Source organism: Siphateles boraxobius, unplaced genomic scaffold, assembly GCF_051911475.1.
Source record: "Siphateles boraxobius isolate OS27281-9 unplaced genomic scaffold, OSU_SipBor_1 31, whole genome shotgun sequence".
Taxonomy (NCBI): Eukaryota; Metazoa; Chordata; class Actinopteri; order Cypriniformes; family Leuciscidae; genus Siphateles; species Siphateles boraxobius.
Window position 1 is genome coordinate 14,563,545 of NW_027508931.1, and position 19,341 is coordinate 14,582,885.

Sequence of the window (19,341 nt, forward strand, 5' to 3'; positions counted from 1 at the left end):
ACGCATACTTGAATTGAATTAATGAATTAAAAGGTCAAATATCCATGTAGATGAATAGTTAGAAATAATTGCATGTACACTGACCTGCACCAACTCGTAGTGGACTACCTGATTGGTTGAATCGTCCATTAAACTGTATGTACAGTACTTTGCTGAGAATCCAGGGCTGTAAAAATAACATCAATGGTGATAGAATAGTTATCACCATTTAAAAAGAAAATATTTTACAATTTGTTTCACTTATACAAATAGTTATGATTTACACTTACCTGTCATTTCTCCCATCCCCAGACAAATGCACAACTTTTTGCAGTATGTTCTGCATCCGCAAGCCTTCCAAAATATTCTCCTGTTGTTCTTTGTACATAACATCTATAACAGGGATTAGATATGAGGACTGGATAGCGTAGAAGGTTGTTTTCTTTGGTAATTGTAGGTTGAGCAATGTAGCCCAATCATCAATGTCCACATATGTTGCCCCAGTGAACAGTGTACACGCTGCCACAAGAAGGTTGTTAGCTGGCATTCCTCGAATATCATCACATGAATCCCATTTTCCATGATGACCATTACAACATTCCCATTTAACACGTATTAGGCTACCACAAGTTGTTTTTTGGGTCTCAATTACTGATGCTCCACAATAATGGCATCTATTAAACAGCTCCATCAAACTCGACTCATTCACAATCCATTTGCGATCTTTTAATCTATTTTCCTCATCATCCTCTGTAGTCGGAGTAGATGTTGAGGTGGAACTTGTAGGAACAAAACTTGTGTCTTTCTTTTCTGTCGGAGGATTCAGGGAAAGCATGCTGACATCAAGACTAAGACATTCAGATAGGTTGTCATTTTCAGCGTCTGTTTTTTCACACTAAATGGAAAAAAAAATATATGATTTACATTTGTGTTTGAAAATAATTAAAATGAACAACCACAAAATAGTAAATAAAGATATAACATTTTTAAAAAAATCTTAAAATGTATGATATTTTTATTAAAAAAAATCTGAATAGTAACATTTTCATTATAAAGTTAACTCACGAATTGATCGGACTTTGCTGCAGGGAAGGCGTTGTACGTCCCTGATGTTGATGGCTTTGAAGACTTTACAGCTGTAGCTGGACTTGATAAAACCAAAAGAAGACTTGACGGCAAGGTATAGTCCGGTTCTTGCTTAGAACTACGGATTCTATGTTGTTTAACTGGGGTTGACTGGGGAACAGCATTTAAATATGAAGCCGAGAATATTTCCTCTGTTACAGTGTTTTCACTTAGATCAGTTTGTGGGAGAAAACTGGTAGGGACTGGATCTGGTGAATCGGGGTCCTGACTGAGCTGAGATGGTTCTTTAGTCTAAAAAAAATAAATAATAATTCACTGTTGTAACTCGGATGTAATAATTTTGTACCATGTGCAATTTATTATATATACACATATATATATATATATATATATATATATATATATATATATATATATATATATACATATACATACGGGTAAACAAAATTAACATAACTAATATAAAGTTAAGTTATTGTTATTTTAACAAACACCACATGCCGCTTACACTTACATTGTTGTTCAGTATAACCAAGTTTGGCACAGCAGTTGATTTCAGTAATCGTCGACTGTTTTTTTCAACTGGCTTGAAGTCGTCAGGTGTAAAATGTTCACTGCACAACCTCATTTGTTTGACGACTTTCAGTGGTAAATTAACATCCCGCTGAACAGCCAGCAGCCATAGCTTCATTCGCTCAAGATCATTAAATGGGAAAGTGAAAAGGGTAAGCCGTTCATTTTGCAACATTGAAGCACTTTTACGTTCTCTGGTTGGTTCCTCACGATTCGGACATCCTGGAAATGCACACTTTTTAACCATTGTATATAATATAGCGAGACCTACAGCACATTAAGTGTCTAATTGAAAAGCGTATGTACAGCGCGCGTCTTCCTCTGCTTGTAAACAGAAAGTTTTGCGCTTCCAACACGTCATCGTATACGGTAGGTGGCGGTAATACTCCTAAGCGGTGAGCAGCCGGTAACAAGAAGTAGTAGAAGAAGAACGTCCTCATCTCAGTTCTCGCGCATGCGTTCTGGAAATCTCTTCAACTCTCGTCTCAGGCCCACAAGGAAGTGATGGAATAGTCGAATAAAGTCGTTATTTATGTTTTTTTTTCGCACAAAAAGTAGTCTCGTCGCTTGATAAACTTATAGTTGAGCCACTGTAGGCACATGGAATATTTAAACATTTTCTTTAATGACTTTCTGGGCCGTCAAGTTTCATTCCCTCTGGCAGCCTATGTAGCAGTGATCCAGCTCTCAGATTTAATCAAAAATATCTTAATTTGTGTTCCGAAGATGAACGAAGGTCTTACGGGGTTCGTACAGCATGGGGGTGAGTAATTAATGACTTAATTTTCATTTTTGGGTGAACTAACCCTTTAAACATGTTCTTGACACTGCTGTGAAGATTGTTAATTACATAAAATCACGTCCACTGAACACACAACTGTTTTCCACTCCCTGTAATGAAATGGGATCAGAGCACAAAGGCCTGCTCTTACACAAAGAAGTCAGGTGGCTGTCGCGAGGAAATGTGCTGAGACGCCTGTACGAGCTGCGGGATGAGGTAAGCATTTTCCTCACAGACCAAAGATGCCCACTTGCTGAGCATCTGTCTAATGCTGACTGGGTGACAAGACTGGCATATTTGTCATGTATTTTTGAAAAACTCAACGGACTAAATGTGTCCCTGCAAGGTGAAAACAAAAACATCTTGTACCTTAATGATAAAGTGCAGGCATTTACGAGAAAGCTGGTGCGTTGCAGAGAGATAGTGGAAATGGGACGCATAGACATGTTTTCTGAACTGGAAGAATTCATGGAGGAAAATGCACTCAGTGTTAACAGCATCAAGGCGTCTATTACGGCTCACCTTCAGTCCCTTTTGGATCACTTTCATAAGTATTTCCCTGAAGGAGATGCTCCCGACCAATATGACTGGATAAGGTCACCATTTAATGTAACCACGGCAAATCATCTGGCGTCAGATATGGAAGATGCACTGATAGAACTTTCAACCGATCGAACCCTGAGGACGGCATTTGACGGCAAGACGCTGGATGAGTTCTGGGTTTCTGTCGCGCTGGAATATCCACAGTTGTCGAAAGCCGCGTTGGATGTACTCATGCAATTTGGCTCAACGTATTTATGCGAAAAGACATTCTCCGCGCTGACTTACATTAAGAATAAACACAGGTCACGGCTTAACATGGAAGATGATCTGCGGGTGGCGATCTCCAAAATTGAACCTAGAGTGGACCTGCTTCGCTCCGCGCACAGCGCCCATCCATCACATTAGGCGTTTTTTCTGAATACAAAGTTATTGTTGTATGCGTGTTATAGGCAGCTTGTTTTCGTATTCTGTCTGTAAGCATTTCACAGTTATGGATGTATTTGTTTTTGTCCATAATTTGTTAATAAAATAGCCTGGCTTAGAGATTGTGTTCCTTTTTGTTTTAGCTCTGTCAGTATGTAGGCTAACCAAATCGCAAATCCTCAGAAGCTGTCGGAGGGAAACACAGAGAGGAGAAAGGAGGGGGGAGGGGGGGTCGCTGGTCGCCAGCAGTCTAATATTGGGGGTCGCGGTCTGAAAAGTTTGGGTACCCCTGATCTATGCAATTCAGAATGCGTATGCACTGCAGCCTGAGCGGGGCCAGAGCTGCATCTACGCACTTCATGAATGTAGAGCTAGACCGAAAGAAAGTGCCTGATTCTGGTGTTCTTTGCCCCCGAAAGAAAACCTCAGGAATCTCCTGTGCTGAGGGAGGGTGGAGATATGGAAGCATACATCTTTCAGATCTATCGTGACAAACAATTCCTCAGATATGATTTGAGTCACCATCTGTTTGAGTGTCAGCATCTTGGACTTGAGTTCCAGCACCGAACACTCCAACAGACGAATATCTAGTATCAAATCAAATCAAATCATTTTTATTTATAAGGCACATTTAAAATCAACCTTGGTTGGCCAAAGTGCTGTACAGTAGAGTATGAACTAGACAAGACAAAGTAACAAATACAAATAAACAAAATAAATAAAAGTAATTAATCAAGAAGCATACAAGTTATGGTACACTGAACGCACTGGAGAAAAGGTGAGTTTTCAGCAGTGATTTGAATTCAGCTACTGTGGAAGCTGATTTTATATATAATGGTAGAATGTTCCACACCTTGGGGCCGGCTACTGCAAAAGTACGATCTCCTCTATGTTTTAAACGGGATCGTGGGACAGCCAAGAGATGTTGGTCTCTTGATCTGAGTGATCTGGATGGATTATGAGTAGTAATTAAATCCGAGAGGTATTTGGGGGCCTGGTTGCAAATCGATTTATAGACAAATAATAAAATTTTGAAATCGATTCTAAATCGGACTGGTAGCCAGTGCAAAGAACGAAGAATTGGAGTGATATGATCTCGTTTTCGTATGTGTATGTATGTAGTATGTGACGCAGTTCTCCATCATTTTTTGGAACAATGAGATAACGCCTGTAAAGACCCGACGCAATGTTGAGTGAGTACACCTGCTCTATAGCTTTCTTTGCTAACAGGGCCTTTACCTCTTTCTCCATTACCAGAGGTAATCCCTGAAACATGGGGGATTCCCTTCAGAGAATCCCCGATCTAGTTAATCTGCCGGTTCATTTCGGCAGACGGCTACTTTGGTGATTCCTGTTGGTGAGCGGATGAGGGTTACCGTGCAGAACGTCCCGTCTGGTGAGAGATCCTCACAGGCTTCTCACGCCTCTAGTAGCTCGTTGCCATTGGTTGTCCCGGGGGAGCTTTCAGGACCGCCTCGTGCGGTTCCGTTTGTCTCCTTTGGGGCACCGCCTGAGGATCAGATGTCGATCGCGGCATTGGAGGAAGAGCGGTCATCTTCTGGTGATGACTCAGCGGGTCTACCCCCTTCGGGTGTAGTGGCTGCAGCTGAGCCGGATCCGGAAATGGCCGCTATGATTGAAAGGGCAGCGGCGAATGTCGGGCTCGTCTGGAACCTTCCACCGGGTCGCGAACCTTCGTGGCTGGATGATTGGTGTCTCGGAGCGGGCCGTGCTGTTGCCCCGCGGCCTGGTCCAGTACCATTCTTCCCTGAAGTGCATGAGGAGCTGAGGAAGTCTTGGCTGGCCCCCCTCGCGATCAGGCGTAGGCAACCTCGCTCCTCCTTCCTCACCACTCTTGACGGCGGAGCGGCGCACGGGTACGAGGGAATCCCCCCAGTGGAGCGGTCGGTTGCGATGCAATTGTGTCCTAAGACCGCTTCCTCCTGGTGGGGTGCCCCTTCACTCCCCTCCCGTGCCTGTAGGTTTTCCTCTGGTCTGACCAGGGATGCCTACATGGCGTGTGGAGATGCCGCTTCCGCCCTGCATTCCATTGCGCTGCTGCAGGTCCACCTGGCCAAGGCACTCCATGACATGCAGGTGGGTGGTCTCGATGGTCTCGACCCGGGATTGCTGCAGGAAAGTCACCGCATGTTCCCTGGGTCGAGCGATGTCCACCTTGATGGTCCAGGAGCGCCACCTGTGGCTCACCCTTGGGGATATGCGGGAAGCGGAGAAGAACAAACTTCTCAACTTCCCCATATCCCAAGGGGGCCTCTTCAGCGACGCGGTGGAGAGCTTTGCCCAATAGTTCTCCACCGCCCAGAAGCAGTCGGAGGCGATACGGCACGACCTGCACAGGAGGCGGACTGCTTCTGGTCCGTCCTCTTTGGCCGTAGAGCATCTGGCTGCTCGTCGCCGAGTTTGCCCTCCTGCGGCCGCTCCTCCTTCAGGGCAGCAGTCTACCCTTGGAGGGCGGAGGGCGGGTCGTAAGAGGGCGGCCAAGCCCGCTCAGACGCCTCCCACCCCTTCCCGTAAAAGGAAGGGCGGGAAGCGTCCCTGAGACGGGCGACCTGGTCGGGGATCTGGATGCTGCTCTCCGGGAGGGTGCCCCTGCACGCCTCCTTCCCCCGGGGGAGGGCCGGGTGGAAAATCTTTGTTTCAGTTTTGTTTCTGTTCCACCGCTGGCCACTCGGTCAGCGGTACCCACATTTTCAAAGAAAGAGCAGTTTCTTCTTCCTCCTCCAGGTCATTCACGGCCGAGACTGGAAGGCACACAGTCTCCCCCATCCAAGAGGCCCCCGAGCGGTTACACCCCCGTTCCCCTCTTCCCAGTTTGCGGATAGCAGTGACTCACTCTGCGGCTGGACCCGGAGGCGCAGAGACCAGCACACGAGGAGGCAGGGCCTCGTTCCTCGTCTCTCCCCCTCCCCTTGCCACCGGGCACTCCGCAGCAGAATTCCCACGAGCCTTCTCTGCCGTCTGTCCTTCGGTGGAAGCAGGTTGGTGTCAAGCACACCCAGACCCCGCTCTCGGTCGCTAGACATTCAGAGACGACACCAGAGCCGGATCCCTGTCTTCCACTTCGCTGCCCCTCCGCGGGTACGCGGGTGGTCCAGGTGGGTTTGTTGGGACAGTATCTGGAAGCCTGGCGAGCGCTTCCGGGTCCGTCCCGATGGCTCATCCGCACCATTCTGTTCGGCTATGCAATTCAGTTTGCACGCCGGCCTCCCAAGTTCAGGGGCGTCGACTTTACCCGTGTGTGGTCAGTGGCCGCCCCTGTCTTGCGGAAAGAGATCGATGTCCTGCTGGCGAAGGACGCGATCGAGCCGGTCCCTCCTGCTGAGATGAGGTCCGGGTTTTACACCCCCTACTTCATTGTACCCAAGAAAGGCGGTGGGTTACGGCCAATCCTGGACCTGCGAGTCTTGAATCGGGCCCTGCACAAACTCCCGTTTAAGATGCTCACGCAGAAGCGCATTTTCGAATGCATCCGTCCCCAGGATTGGTTTGCAGCAATCGACCTGAAGGACGTGTACTTTCACGTCTCGATTCTCCCTCGACACAGACCGTTTCTTCGGTTTGCTTTCGAGGGTCGGGCATATCAGTACAAAGTCCTACCCTTCGGGCTGGCCCTGTCACCCCGCGTCTTCACGAAAGTCGCGAAGGCGGCCATTGTTCCCATGAGAGAACAAGGCGTTCGCATTCTCAACTACCTCGACGACTGGCTCATTTTAGCTCACTCGCGAGATGTGTTGTGCGATCACAGGGACATGGTGGCGGTTGGGGCTTCAGGTCAACTGGGACAAGAGCAAACTTTGCCCTGTGCAGAGGATCTCTTATCTCGATATGGAACTGGACTCAGTCGCCCGGACTGCACGCCTCACGGAGGAACGCATCCAGTCAGTGCTCACCTGCCTCACGTCTTTTCGAGACAGGACCGCGGTCCCACTGAAACAATTTCAGAGGCTCCTGGGGCATATGGGAGCCGCAGTAACGCCGCTCGGCCTGTTACATATGAGACCGCTTCAGCGCTGGCTTCACGATCGAGTCCCGAGGTGGGCGTGGCACAGTGGCACGTTCCGGGTCAAAGTGACCCCGCACTGTCGCCAAACCTTCTCCCCGTGGTCGGATCCTGCGTTTCTACGGGCCGGAGTGCCCTTAGTCCAGGTTTCCAGGCATGCTGTGGTTTTCACAGATGCCTCTGCCACTGGGGTGGGGGGCCACGTACAACGGGCATTCAGTTTCAGGTCTGTGGACGGGGCCTCAACTGCATTGGCACAAACTGCCTAGAGTTGCAAGCAATACGCTTAGCCTTGCGTCGCCTCAAAGGGGTTCTCAGACACAAGCATGTACTGGTCCGTACGGATAGCACTGCGACCGTTGCGTACATCAACCATCAAGGTGGTATACGCTCCCGTCATATGTCGCTACTCGCCTCCCACCTCCTCCTTTGGAGTCAGAAGCATCTGAAATCGCTTTGTGCCGTTCACGTTCCAGGGGAGCTCAACCGTGTGGCAGACGAGCTCTCACGGCTGCCTCCCCTGCCAGGAGAATGGCGACTCCATCCCCAGTCGGTCCAGCTGATCGGTTCACGGAACTCATGCTCCTCGCGACAGCCCCTCCTTGGCCGATTCATCTGAGGAAGGACCTTCTTTGTCAGAGACGGGGCACTCTATGGCACCCGCGTCCAGACCTCTGGAAACTCCATGTCTGGTCCCTGGACGGGACGCGGAGGTTCTAGGTGGTCTACCACAGGCAGTGCTAAACACCATCACTTCCGCTAGAGCCCCCTCTACGAGGCGCCTCTATTCGTGGAAGTGGAACCTGTTCGTCGATTTTTGTTCCTCCCGTCAGGAGGACCCCCGAACTTGCCCGATCGGAGTCGTGCTTTCCTTCCTGCAAGATGGGTTGGAGCGAAGGCTGTCTCCCTCCACCCTCAAAGTGTATGTCCCTGCAATAGCCGCGCATCACGATGCAGTAGAAGTTAAGTCCTTGGGGAAGCACAAACTGGTCATCAGATTCCTTAAGGGTGCCAGGAGGTTAAATCCACCTCGTGTTTTGCACTCTGTACCCTCTTGGGACCTTGCTCTGGTACTTAGAGCTCTTCAAAGTCCTCCCTTTTTTAGCCTTTGCTGACAGTAGAGCCTAATATCCTGTCCATTAAGACAGCGCTCCTGTTAGCATTAGCCTCCTTCCAGAGGGTCGGGGATCTGCAGGCTTTTTCGGTTGACGAATCGTGCCTAGAGTTCGGGCCGGGCCTTTCTCATGTTGTATTGAGACCCCGGCTCGGATATGTGCCCAAGGTTCCTACCACTCCCTTGGTGGACCAGGTAGTGAACCTGCAAGCGCTGCCCCAGCAGGAGGCAGACCCAGCCCTGGCTTTTCTCTGCCCCGTCCGTGCCCTGTGGGTTTATATTGACAGAACGCAAAGCTTCAGAACCTCAGATCAGCTCTTTGTCTGTTACGGAGGCCAGCAGAAGGGGAAGGTCGTCTCCAAGCAGAGGTTAGCCCACTGGTTAGTGGATGCTATCACCCGAGCATATGAGTCTCTGTGTGAGCCTTGTCCTCCCAGGTTGCGCGCTCAATCTACTAGAGGTGGTGCCGCTTCCTGGGCTTTGGCTCAAGGCGCCTCGCTGACAGACATTTGTAGAGCTGCGGGCTGGGCGACATCGAACACTTTCGCTAGGTTCTATAGCCTTTGTGTGGAACCTGTTTCCTCCCGAGTTCTGGCTACGGCCAGTGGGTCGAGGGAATAGGTTGTGTCGACTTGCTATGCCACTCCGCCTCGATCAGCGGATACGTGCGTTCTTTGCTCCGTTGGCGCCATACGTTGGTTAGCCTCGTGAGTTCCTCCTTCACCCTTCCGGTGCTGGGCGTGGCGGACCGCCCAATGCCAGGTCTGCTACCTCTAGTAAGGAGTTGTTAGTAGACTGGGTGCTCCAGTGGTCTCTACTTTGACCCATCCTGCCAAGTGCAGTTCAGCCGTGTCTTCCCCTTGACGGACTCGTTCGTCGTCCCTGTTGTGTACGCTCCCACTTCCCTTGGATTGGGACCACCTCAGGGACTGCCATATGTTTCCCTAGCCCATTGGGTTAGTACATATGTGTATTCCTGGCCTTCCTCAGTCAGGCTGGGGCTTCCGCAGCGTTCCCCCTCTCTTGGACTTACGCTTTCCCAGTGTTATCCAATATCCACTGTGCGGGTCTTGCGGAACAGCAGTGTGATTCCCGTGCTAGATCCCGCAACTTATTTTAAGAAACTGCTGCTGGGTAGCTTAGCCGGGCACTGGAAGGGGCCAGCACCATGGCGCTTTATTAGGGATCCCAATTCGTCAGGGAACTCCCCCGACGACACGTCGGAGTTCCCAGGACGAAAGGGAACGTCTCGGTTACATATGTAACTCTCGTTCCCTGAGTACAGGGAACGGAGACGTGTCGTCCCTTCGCCATGACGCTGTACCTTCACGGAGGACTGGACACTGTTCGGCTCCTCAGCGAAAAGCATTGTGCAAGGTAGGCAAAGTATGCGGGTCGCGGAATGCAAATCTTGCATGCCAATGTCCATTGGCTCGTTTTTAATTCTCTCGGCGGCAATTCGCTCCCTAGCATTATCTCAATTCGTCAGGGAACTCCCCCGACGACACGTCTCCGTTCCCTGTACTCAGGGAACGAGGGTTACATACGTAACCGAGACGTTATGCTATATCATCACTCAATATTGGATTCATTTAATTATCAATTAATTATAGGCCTCATTTATCTATGAGTAGGCATCTCATTTTTTGAGTAAAAAAAGCATTGTTTATGAATAATTTTGGAAATATTAAATAAAATATGAAAAAAATCTGCACTGTTGATCACACTAGTCTACTTTAATGTTTCACCAGGAAGTTCGTTTTGAAAAACTTTTATGTACAAAATGGCACAGAGTCACACTTGTGGTGTTCCCGGTCAAAAAGGGAGGGCCATTCTCAGAACAAAAACAACAGAACTGCTGTATACAAAAAGGCTTCATATGAACAAGTTTAAACTAAAGGATTTATTCTTCGATTAATTTGATATGCTACTCCACAGATGAAGAACATGCCAACTAGTTACTGACCTGATACAAACACATAGTAGCTGAAGCGGACTGATATCGTATTGGTCTGGACCTATGTTCACCTGAGTTAATGTGAAAATAAGCAGGGCAGTCTGAAATCTGCCCCAATGGCTCTCAATTAGGGCACACTGCCGTTCTATTTTTCACCATTTTACATTGTAAAATCAAGGGTCGCTGTAGCTGGGGAAAGCTCAGAAACTGGCTGCCCCACTTAGTATCATGATACATGCCTGCTGAATCCATGTGCTAAATTTTAAAATTTAGACTTAAAATAGTCTGCAGATTTGTTGCAGCATGCTGAACACATTTATAATTTATTATTAATTCAGTGTATAGAGGTCTATGTTTGGATTAATATTTTGGTGGGGCCACCTGCCCTTAAAGATGAGCCGCAGCTGCACTGAGCAAAATATTAAACACTTCAGCATCAGTTCAAAATCTGTGTTCATGATTTCAGCATGTTTGTGTCACAGGTCGGGGGGGCCAAGCCAGACTGCGCCCACCCCTTAGACCCAGGACCACCTCGAGGAGCGTACCAGAGACCAGGCAGACAAGAAGAATTTCTAAAAGTAACAATCTTTATTGAATAAAAGCAAGAATTAAAAGTCTTAACGCGGGCTTCGTCTCTCTTTCCAGGGAGGAGGAGGCCGAGGGGTTCACTGCGAGGGCCCGGGTTACTGGCCGCCACAGAGGAAGGATTTAAACGCCCGTCCGGCGTGCAGGTGAGTACCGTGGTAAGTAGACTCTTTTCGGCGTAATACAGGTGGGCAGCAACCCGCGCAAACCAGGGCCGGGGCCACGGGCCAGGAGGGGACTCTCCACAGGACAGGGGGGGTAGCAGGTAAGTTTTTCCCAAGCGTCAACTATTCGGTAGATGTCCGGCACAGGGGGCGATGGAGTCCAGGTGGGGGACTCGCTGCCGGCCAGGTAGGTAGTCGGGTAGGCAGATCCTCTCCGTGTAGGGTGCTCTCCTCCGTGGCGTCACTGAGCAGCAGGTGTGAGGTCCTCCGGATGCCTTTCCGCCCTTGACGGCTCCACCCAGAGACAAGGGTCCCCTCTAACCCAAGATAGAGACTAGTTTTATAGGTTCAATTCTATTTCGGTGAAGTAAGGACTTACAGCTGGAGCGGGTGGGTCTGAACAAGCAGCGTTGCTGCGGGGATATACCTCTCCTCTGAACAGGCAGCAAACAGGAAGGCAGAGGCAGACGAATCTTCTATTTAAATAGAAAAGCCTTTGATACAAGAACGAACATGATCCTGTCGTATAATGGAGAATCGGCTTACGGCTGGACTGGGTTGCTCCACACAGGCACTAGGGCTGGGATGTGTCTCTCGTCCGACCAGGCAGCACCCACGAAGGTGGTGGCAGGAGAATGGCTGGGCTGGGTTGCTCCACACAGGCACTAAGGCTGGGATGTGTCCCTCCTCCGACCAGGCAGCACACACGAAGGCGGTGGCAGGAGAATCTTAAATAGACGGAGCATTTGATACAAGAGCAAACATGATCCTTCCGTATAATGGAGACTCAGGCTTACGGCTGGGCTGGGTGGTTCCCACAGCAACACTAAGGCTGGGGTGTGTTTCTCCTCCGAACAGGCAGCACACACGAAGGCGGCGCCAGAAGAATGTTCTATTTAAATAGACAAGACAAGTTAAACAGGACAATCACACTCCTCTCTCATATCACAGGACCTGGTTGCCGAAATGGAACATACACATTCAACCTGAGGGCTTTGCTCCGCAACACTGGGCGAGGACGTGGACTGGAGAGTACTGGCGGTTAAGTAAATGTGTACATCCACACACTGCAACCTCACGTCAAGTCCAATACTGTGTGACACTTCAATTCGGGCACCGCAATCCACTCTCAAACCTTCGTGGAATAAGGCCAGCACTCACCCACTGTTCAATCCCTCCACTGTTGCGCTGGATCAATACTCAGAAGCTGAAGAGATGCAGAGGACTTCACACCGCATGGAACACAGCGTCTTCAACACTTTCACACTCAGCAGAAGATATCAGGGTTTCACAGATGAATCAGTTCACACTTTTGGTGGTAATTATATTTGTGGTCAATACACTTCACAATTCCTTATTCAGTTCAATACACAACATGCATTCACACGGATCCGGTGTTTCATTGCTTATCTTTCTCTCTCGAGTGATGACATTCTCCAATCTTGACTCAATCTCCAAAGACCACTCACTTCACATCCAATTCACATTCCAGCTTGTACTCCCACAACCACTGTTGCACCCCTTTCCAGTCAGATCCTCACAGCCGCTCCAAAAATCCCAGCAAATCCAAGCCACTGCCAAAAGAATCGATTTCTCCCGGGGAAGTACCACACCCGAATGCCTTTTCCTTTTCCTTTTAACTGCTTCTCTAGGCTGTGTTTTCCAATCACAAATCCCCACACCAAACGCCCGCACCTGGTACCGCTTAGCTAAATCAGCTGCCACTGTCATGGCAACTGACAACAAGCAAACCCGCACGGTGTGTCAGTGAAATCGTCCCGGGGGGGAAACAGACTCCCAGCGGAAATTGGTTCCGCTGGATTTGTCACCTTGTGACATTTGCATTACTTACATCAGCTTACCTCGCGTACAATTCTTACTCAAATTTAAACCACATAATGTTGCCTTCAAGTTTATTGAAACGTTTATATGAATTATATTATATAACACTATATAATTTATTATATTATAGTTATTATAGTTTATTTCATTTATTTACTTTCAAAGTCAACTTTCATCTGGTGTGAATGTTAATTTTGGACCCTGCATATAAGTCAACAGCTAAATCCCATCTTCATGATCTCATCATTTTTAACACCTGTGTTTATTCTTGTTTAGCAACACTTTATATTCTGAAGAGTTCAACTAAAAGAGATTATAATTCCTTTGAGACTTTGCATCATGGGGGAATTGAGGTACGGTGGCTTTTGTCACCTGATATGTATCAAACTCACAGAGGCTTATGTGTTTCGATAAGCTCTTGCCATTGAGGGTCAACGGCAGTGATTCAACACTGGATAACACTAATAAAGAAACAAATCTATACTTTAATCTGATCTGCCAAAAGGAATCCCTTTGACACACACATGCTCAAGATTGTTTTCTAGGTTTCTATGGGGGGATAGAAGAGGAAATGAGAATTATTGATCAGAATATATATGTTTTACACAGACTATGTTGTTTCTCTGTGAAGCAAGCCTTTTTTGTTAATTGTTTTGGCAACTTGTGGTGCCGCCTTTTCCAATAAAATCACCTTGGAATTGAAAACTGAATTGAAGCTGAATAGACTGCTGGAATTCTATCTGCACTGCAGTGGCAAAAAGGGATTACAGCATACTTGCTCTAGAACACAGCTAGGAGGAGTTCAATTAGCTCAGCCCGAATGCAAATCCAAGTTAAAGGTCTTGCCTCGATGAGACCTGAAAACAATGAGGCTTTTCCACACCTCCTTCCATTTAATTCCATCCAGGCCTTAATCTCATCAAATCCCTTTCAAAAGACAGAAATGTACAAATTCTCATTTGAAATCTCTTGGCATTCCAAGTCATTCAGATGTTGGGCCCCACCTGAAAACCATCGCTTTTATAGCTACTGTATGTTGCTTCTTTGTTTGCGAGATTTCAAATTAACTCAAAAATTTCTCATGAATTACTATTTTATAATTTGTAATTTGCATACATTTATGTCAGGTTTATGATCCACTCTATGGACTTATGTTTCGCTGCTCAGTTTCCTTGGTTTGTTTCTATAGTTATGTATTAGTTTTACCTATCTAGTTTTGTTTCCTTTGTTCAAACCCTATATTTATAGCCCTATATGTGTTACGGGTTATAAATAAAGACTCCAGTGTCTTATTCGTGATTGCTGAAAACCACCCGTGACACTTATGACAATAACTGTTTAATTTTGTTTTGTTTTAATTTCTCCTAAATAATTTCTTAAACAAATTTAGACGTAAGTTTAGCATGTGCAGGATAACATTTGCTATGTTTCCCGGGATAAGGTTTTGCAGAATGTATAAACGATTTTGATATAATTCTTATTAATATTTACATATTTTAAAAGTGTCACTAACCCTTAAACACATACATCGGGTCTTTAGTGAACCGGAACGTCATTTATTACTCTCATCCCCATTCATTTTTTAAAGTTAGACATCAACCTTCTTAGTACTCCTCAATCAATGAATTATAAACAATATAACAAGACAAAAAATTGTAAAAGAAAGCCTGTTTTCCCATTCATTTTTTGAAAAAAAAAAAAATGTATAGGGTTGCTAATTACCTGAGGTGTCTAACAGTGTAACAATAATTTGATGAATAATTTGAAATCTTTGATGACTGAAAGTGCAAGTTCCCTTTATTCCACAAGGTGGCAATGTCTGATACACAATGATGAAGTCACCTTTCATAGGCTCATAGGCTGTGTCTGAAAACTTGAGGATGGACGAGAACTCACAGGCCTTAGAGGGGAGACGAGGATCCCCCGTCCAAGAGGCAGCGGCCGGACACAGGTGTGCCGCAACAGACCGCTCCACTGGAGGGATAGCCTCGTAACCAGGGCTTGAACCTAACACCAGCCATCCCGCCAAATGCGGGTGGATTTTGCACGGGTAACACAGTCACTCCAACTAGCCATTTTAGCGGGTTGAATAATTGTAGTCTTTTCAAGTTTCGGCACCAGTGTAACGCAGTTCAGATGTTATGGGAAGAAGGAGGCGGGAACCGGCGAAAAATCGAATACATTTTAATGACAAAATAAAACAAATACAAAAACGAAAGTAAAAACAGCAGTCCCTCATGGTCGACTGCCGCCACACACAATAAAACAAAACATCAAATAAAATGCAGGCCTGTCCTCTCTCACTCTTCACAGTCGTCGCTCCTCCTTTTATGCTTCCGCTCCTCCGTGAGAGATACAAGACCGGTGCGTCGCGCAGATGTCGTTCATCATTTATCAAGCCACCGAGAGAGGAACAGGCCTGAACTTATGTTTTGTTTCTGTTTTGTGTGGCCAGCAGTCGGTTGTGCTGGCTTGTACTTTTGTTTTTGTATTTGTTTTATTTATTACTAAAATTGTTTGAATATTCGCCGGTTCCCGCCTCCTTCTTCCCTGAATCTTAAACATAAGTTCAGGCCTGTTCCTCTCTCGATCTCCTCTGTCGTCGCTCCACCTTTTATGCTTCCGCTCCTCCGTAAGAGATACGAGACCGGTGCGTCTTGCAGGTGGTTCTCATCAGTAATCACACTACTGGCCTCGTGCCATTCTCCTACGGCCCTCGGCCTCGTACTGCTCGCTACAATATATATATATATATATATATATATATATATATATATATATATCCCAAACCCCTCTAAAACCGATGAAACACACCAGCATTACCAGCTTATGCTGCTTTAATCTGCTAGATGGGGAATACACATGAAAGATTGTTTAGCCTTCAGCCAGCTGTTCTGCTAGTGAGTTACTGTGCCACATGGGCCAGATTTTGTGTCTTAATTTACCGTTGACCCACGTCATAACACATGTTAAGCACAATCATGGGAAAATTAAATGGAAACTGAGTTCAGAGAGGGTTTTGTAATGAGTTTGCCTATCTTTGTTTACCTGACAGGGCACACAGACGGAGGCATTAGGCTTTAAACCATGTTACATAGGCGGGTAAACAACAGATGGCAGAATCATATCCCTATGTAACAAACTTTGACCCGAGAGCACACTGCACTGCTTGACATCTTTATTCACTGCTCAAAGTTTAGGAGGGAAGAACTTGTTCTTTCATTCCATCACCAGATAAGTAATGGAAGATCCGGTGAGCCAAATGCTATCGGGCCATGGGAAACCAGTCACAGAGCCATAAGGGATAAAACAAAGAGAGAGGAACCTCCCATTCTCTCAAGTGCATTTTGACACATTCATTTAAAACACATTAATCTCCAGCAGTTCTCTTCAATGCCTGAGGTGCATGGGTCAGTTACCCAGTGTTTACAAGGGCTATAGACAACTGAAGTACAAGGTTAATAAGGTTAATACCAGGTTCCCCTGAGAACAAACCACACAACTTACCATTTTTATAGTTTCCTGGCAAAATCTGACCTGTCTTTAAGACTGAATGACCATTAATAGGAACTATTGGCCTTAAAAATCAGACCTGTGCAACATTGATTCATTCATATGAAACACACAAGAGGACGTTTTGACATAGTTTTGAGACTGAGAGGCCATTAAACTTAATAGGAGACCAAAAAGCAAAATAATAGTTCACACGACTGCCATTGCCTTGGTAATCTCACTTGTGTATGTGTATGTTCAAACCGGATGTCATGGATGAATGTATGTATGTATCTCTGTGTGTGTGTGTGTGTGTGTGTGGTGTGGTGTGGTGTGTGGTGTGGTGTGGTGTGGTGTGGTGTGGTGTGGTGTGTGTGTGTGTGTGTGTGTGTGTGTGTGTGTGTGTGTGTGTGTGTGTGTGTGTGTGTGTGTACCAGCAAATTCACCCCAAGGTTAGACTGTCCAATGCTCAGAAAAATTGTAAAACACCCAAGAACTACACCACTGATTCTACAGGTCTCAGTTAACATGTTAAAGGGGTCATATAATGCCATTTTCATACAAGTTAATTTGATTCTTTAGGGTCTAAATTAAAAGTTTGTAATATACTTTAATTAAAAATTTTCGTTAGTATTGTAAGAAAACACAAATTTTACCTGGTCAAAAACAGCTCTGTTTTCAGCACGCCATTTCAGTGCATATGCCATTAAATGATAATGAGCTTCGCTCACTCCGCCCCTCTGTTCTGCGGGCATTCATAACAGCGTTATGACCACACCGCACGTGGAGTGTTTCCTTGACAACAGTTGAGAGTATAGGAAAAAAATGGCAGCGGGAGTCTCTGAGGAGGACACATCTGTGCAACCGTATCAGTTTGAACCGGAGTCGGAACAAGATGACAGCCCGAAGAAGTTCGACAATTAAGGCTCGAACATGACGTTTCTGAATGGTTGGTTATTATATTGTCACTTTGATCTATCTTTGTGTACTGGCAGGTTAGAGTAACTTAGTGAGATGTACAAACGCTATGTGTTTACTGATGTAAGTTATACGTACTCAGTTTGTAATAACACAATAACCATAATGCGTTGTTCATTATAAACGTGGGATTATGAATTATATTGAGAAGGTCTTACATAGAAAACATATCGTATGTACCCTGAGTGTAAACCTTAGCCGCATTCATCGTGAAGCGATTTGCAAAGATTAATATAGCTGCAGTAAAGGTTAATAAAATTTTACACTTACTTTTTCTGGAGGCACAGCAGGGAGACATGAATAGTTGGTAACGATTCTTTTTTCAGGAGCAGCTTCTTATCAAAATCTGCTTTATAAGTTACTTCCTTCGTTAATAAAGCAGACTGGTGAGAAAAGATTTGCGAATCGCGCAAACATGAAAGCATTGAAATTGCTCGTGGGGAATATTCCCTTCGAAAACAAAACTCTTGTTTTTGTTCGGATTGTTCGGATTTACGAGCATCAAAATTATTGTGTTCGTTATTACAACCAAGAACAGAACACCACAATCGCTTAGACGCCATTCTTCTCCAGCGTATCAACAATGACGGACTATGATGACTGACAGCTCGCTCAGGGCAGGGATCTGTTGAAACGCTGCTGTCAATCAACATTCGTGGGAGGGGCGTCCGATTTAGTGACGTCACAAAATCGAACGGCTCAATTTGAGGCAGGGGAAAACATATAAGGAGATTCAAACAAAAACACTGGATAGATGTTTATCATTATATGATGGTTGTGTATAGGCACTGCCAACACACATTTCAGTACAATCAACTTGAAAAAGTGCATGTACCATTATATGACCCCTTTAAATGTTCAATTTCATGGCAGTACAACTAGAAAAAGACGGGACAAGTATGGCATGGAAGGGTTTGGAAGGGTTGCCAGGAGAAAGCTTATTCTCTCTAAAAGTAACAGCACTGCTTAGGTTTGCAAAGTTGCATCTGAACAAACCTAAAGACCTCTGAAATAATGTCTATTAGACAGTCGAGACCAAAGTGGAGATGTTTGGCCATAATGTTAGGCGAAAATTAAACACAGCAAACCTCAATGAACTGAAGCAACGTTGTAACGAAGACTGGGCCAAAATTCCTCCAGAACGATGTGATAGACTGAAATATTCTTTCAACTTACTGCTGCTAAAAGTGTCTCTACAAGCAATTGAATCATGGAGTGCACTCAGTTTGTAACCAGGCTTTTCCATTTTGGCTTTATGTTTGTTAAATAAATAATGACACGGTGTGATATGTAATTTGTTGTTGTTCATCAGTGATTGTATTTACCTAATTTTAAGACCTGCTAACGGCCAGATGATTTTTATTATGTTCTGATGTGTAAAACCATTACATTCTAAAGGGTTTCCTTTCTTTTTTACATGATAGATAGATAGATAGATAGATAGATAGATAGATAGATAGATAGATAGATAGATAGATAGATAGATAGATAGATAGATAGATAGATAGATAGACTGTAAAAACGCCAATTAATAAAATGTTGGAAGAGTAAAAATATTTAAGTTGAACCAATAATCATGCTTGGGATTAGTTAAGAAGACATATTATATTAAGTCTGCAAAAATGTATTTGAAAATATGTTTAATGAATGGATATTTTCAAATCCAGTCAACTTTAGGATGGCTAACGTTGACTGGACTAATAATCACAAATCTAGCCAATATTTGCTTAAAGTATTAAGGCCAGCTATATGCTATACAATATGCATAGAACATATTTGTTGTTTTGTTGTTAAAATGAACAT

The 19,341-nt window shown here is 45.6% G+C and overlaps 1 protein-coding gene and 1 long non-coding RNA gene across 2 annotated transcripts in view; both read right to left on the reverse strand.

Annotated features, from left to right (window-relative positions):
* LOC143697076 (uncharacterized) overlaps positions 1–19,341 on the reverse strand; it is a 34,883-nt gene that overhangs the window by 2,037 nt on the left and 13,505 nt on the right. The window contains exons 2-4 of the mRNA XM_077194007.1: positions 1,045–1,356; positions 270–874; positions 85–166 (exon numbers count right to left, since the gene is read on the reverse strand). Of these exons, the coding sequence (XP_077050122.1) occupies positions 85–166; positions 270–814 (627 nt within the window). The 5' untranslated portion in view covers positions 815–874; positions 1,045–1,356. The remainder of the gene's footprint in view (positions 1–84; positions 167–269; positions 875–1,044; positions 1,357–19,341) is intronic.
* On the reverse strand, positions 11,307–13,027 carry LOC143697075 (uncharacterized). Its single transcript, XR_013186169.1, has 3 exons — positions 12,388–13,027; positions 11,773–12,118; positions 11,307–11,543 (listed from the first exon to the last, which is right to left on the reverse strand). It is a non-coding gene; the product is annotated as an uncharacterized LOC143697075 (long non-coding RNA).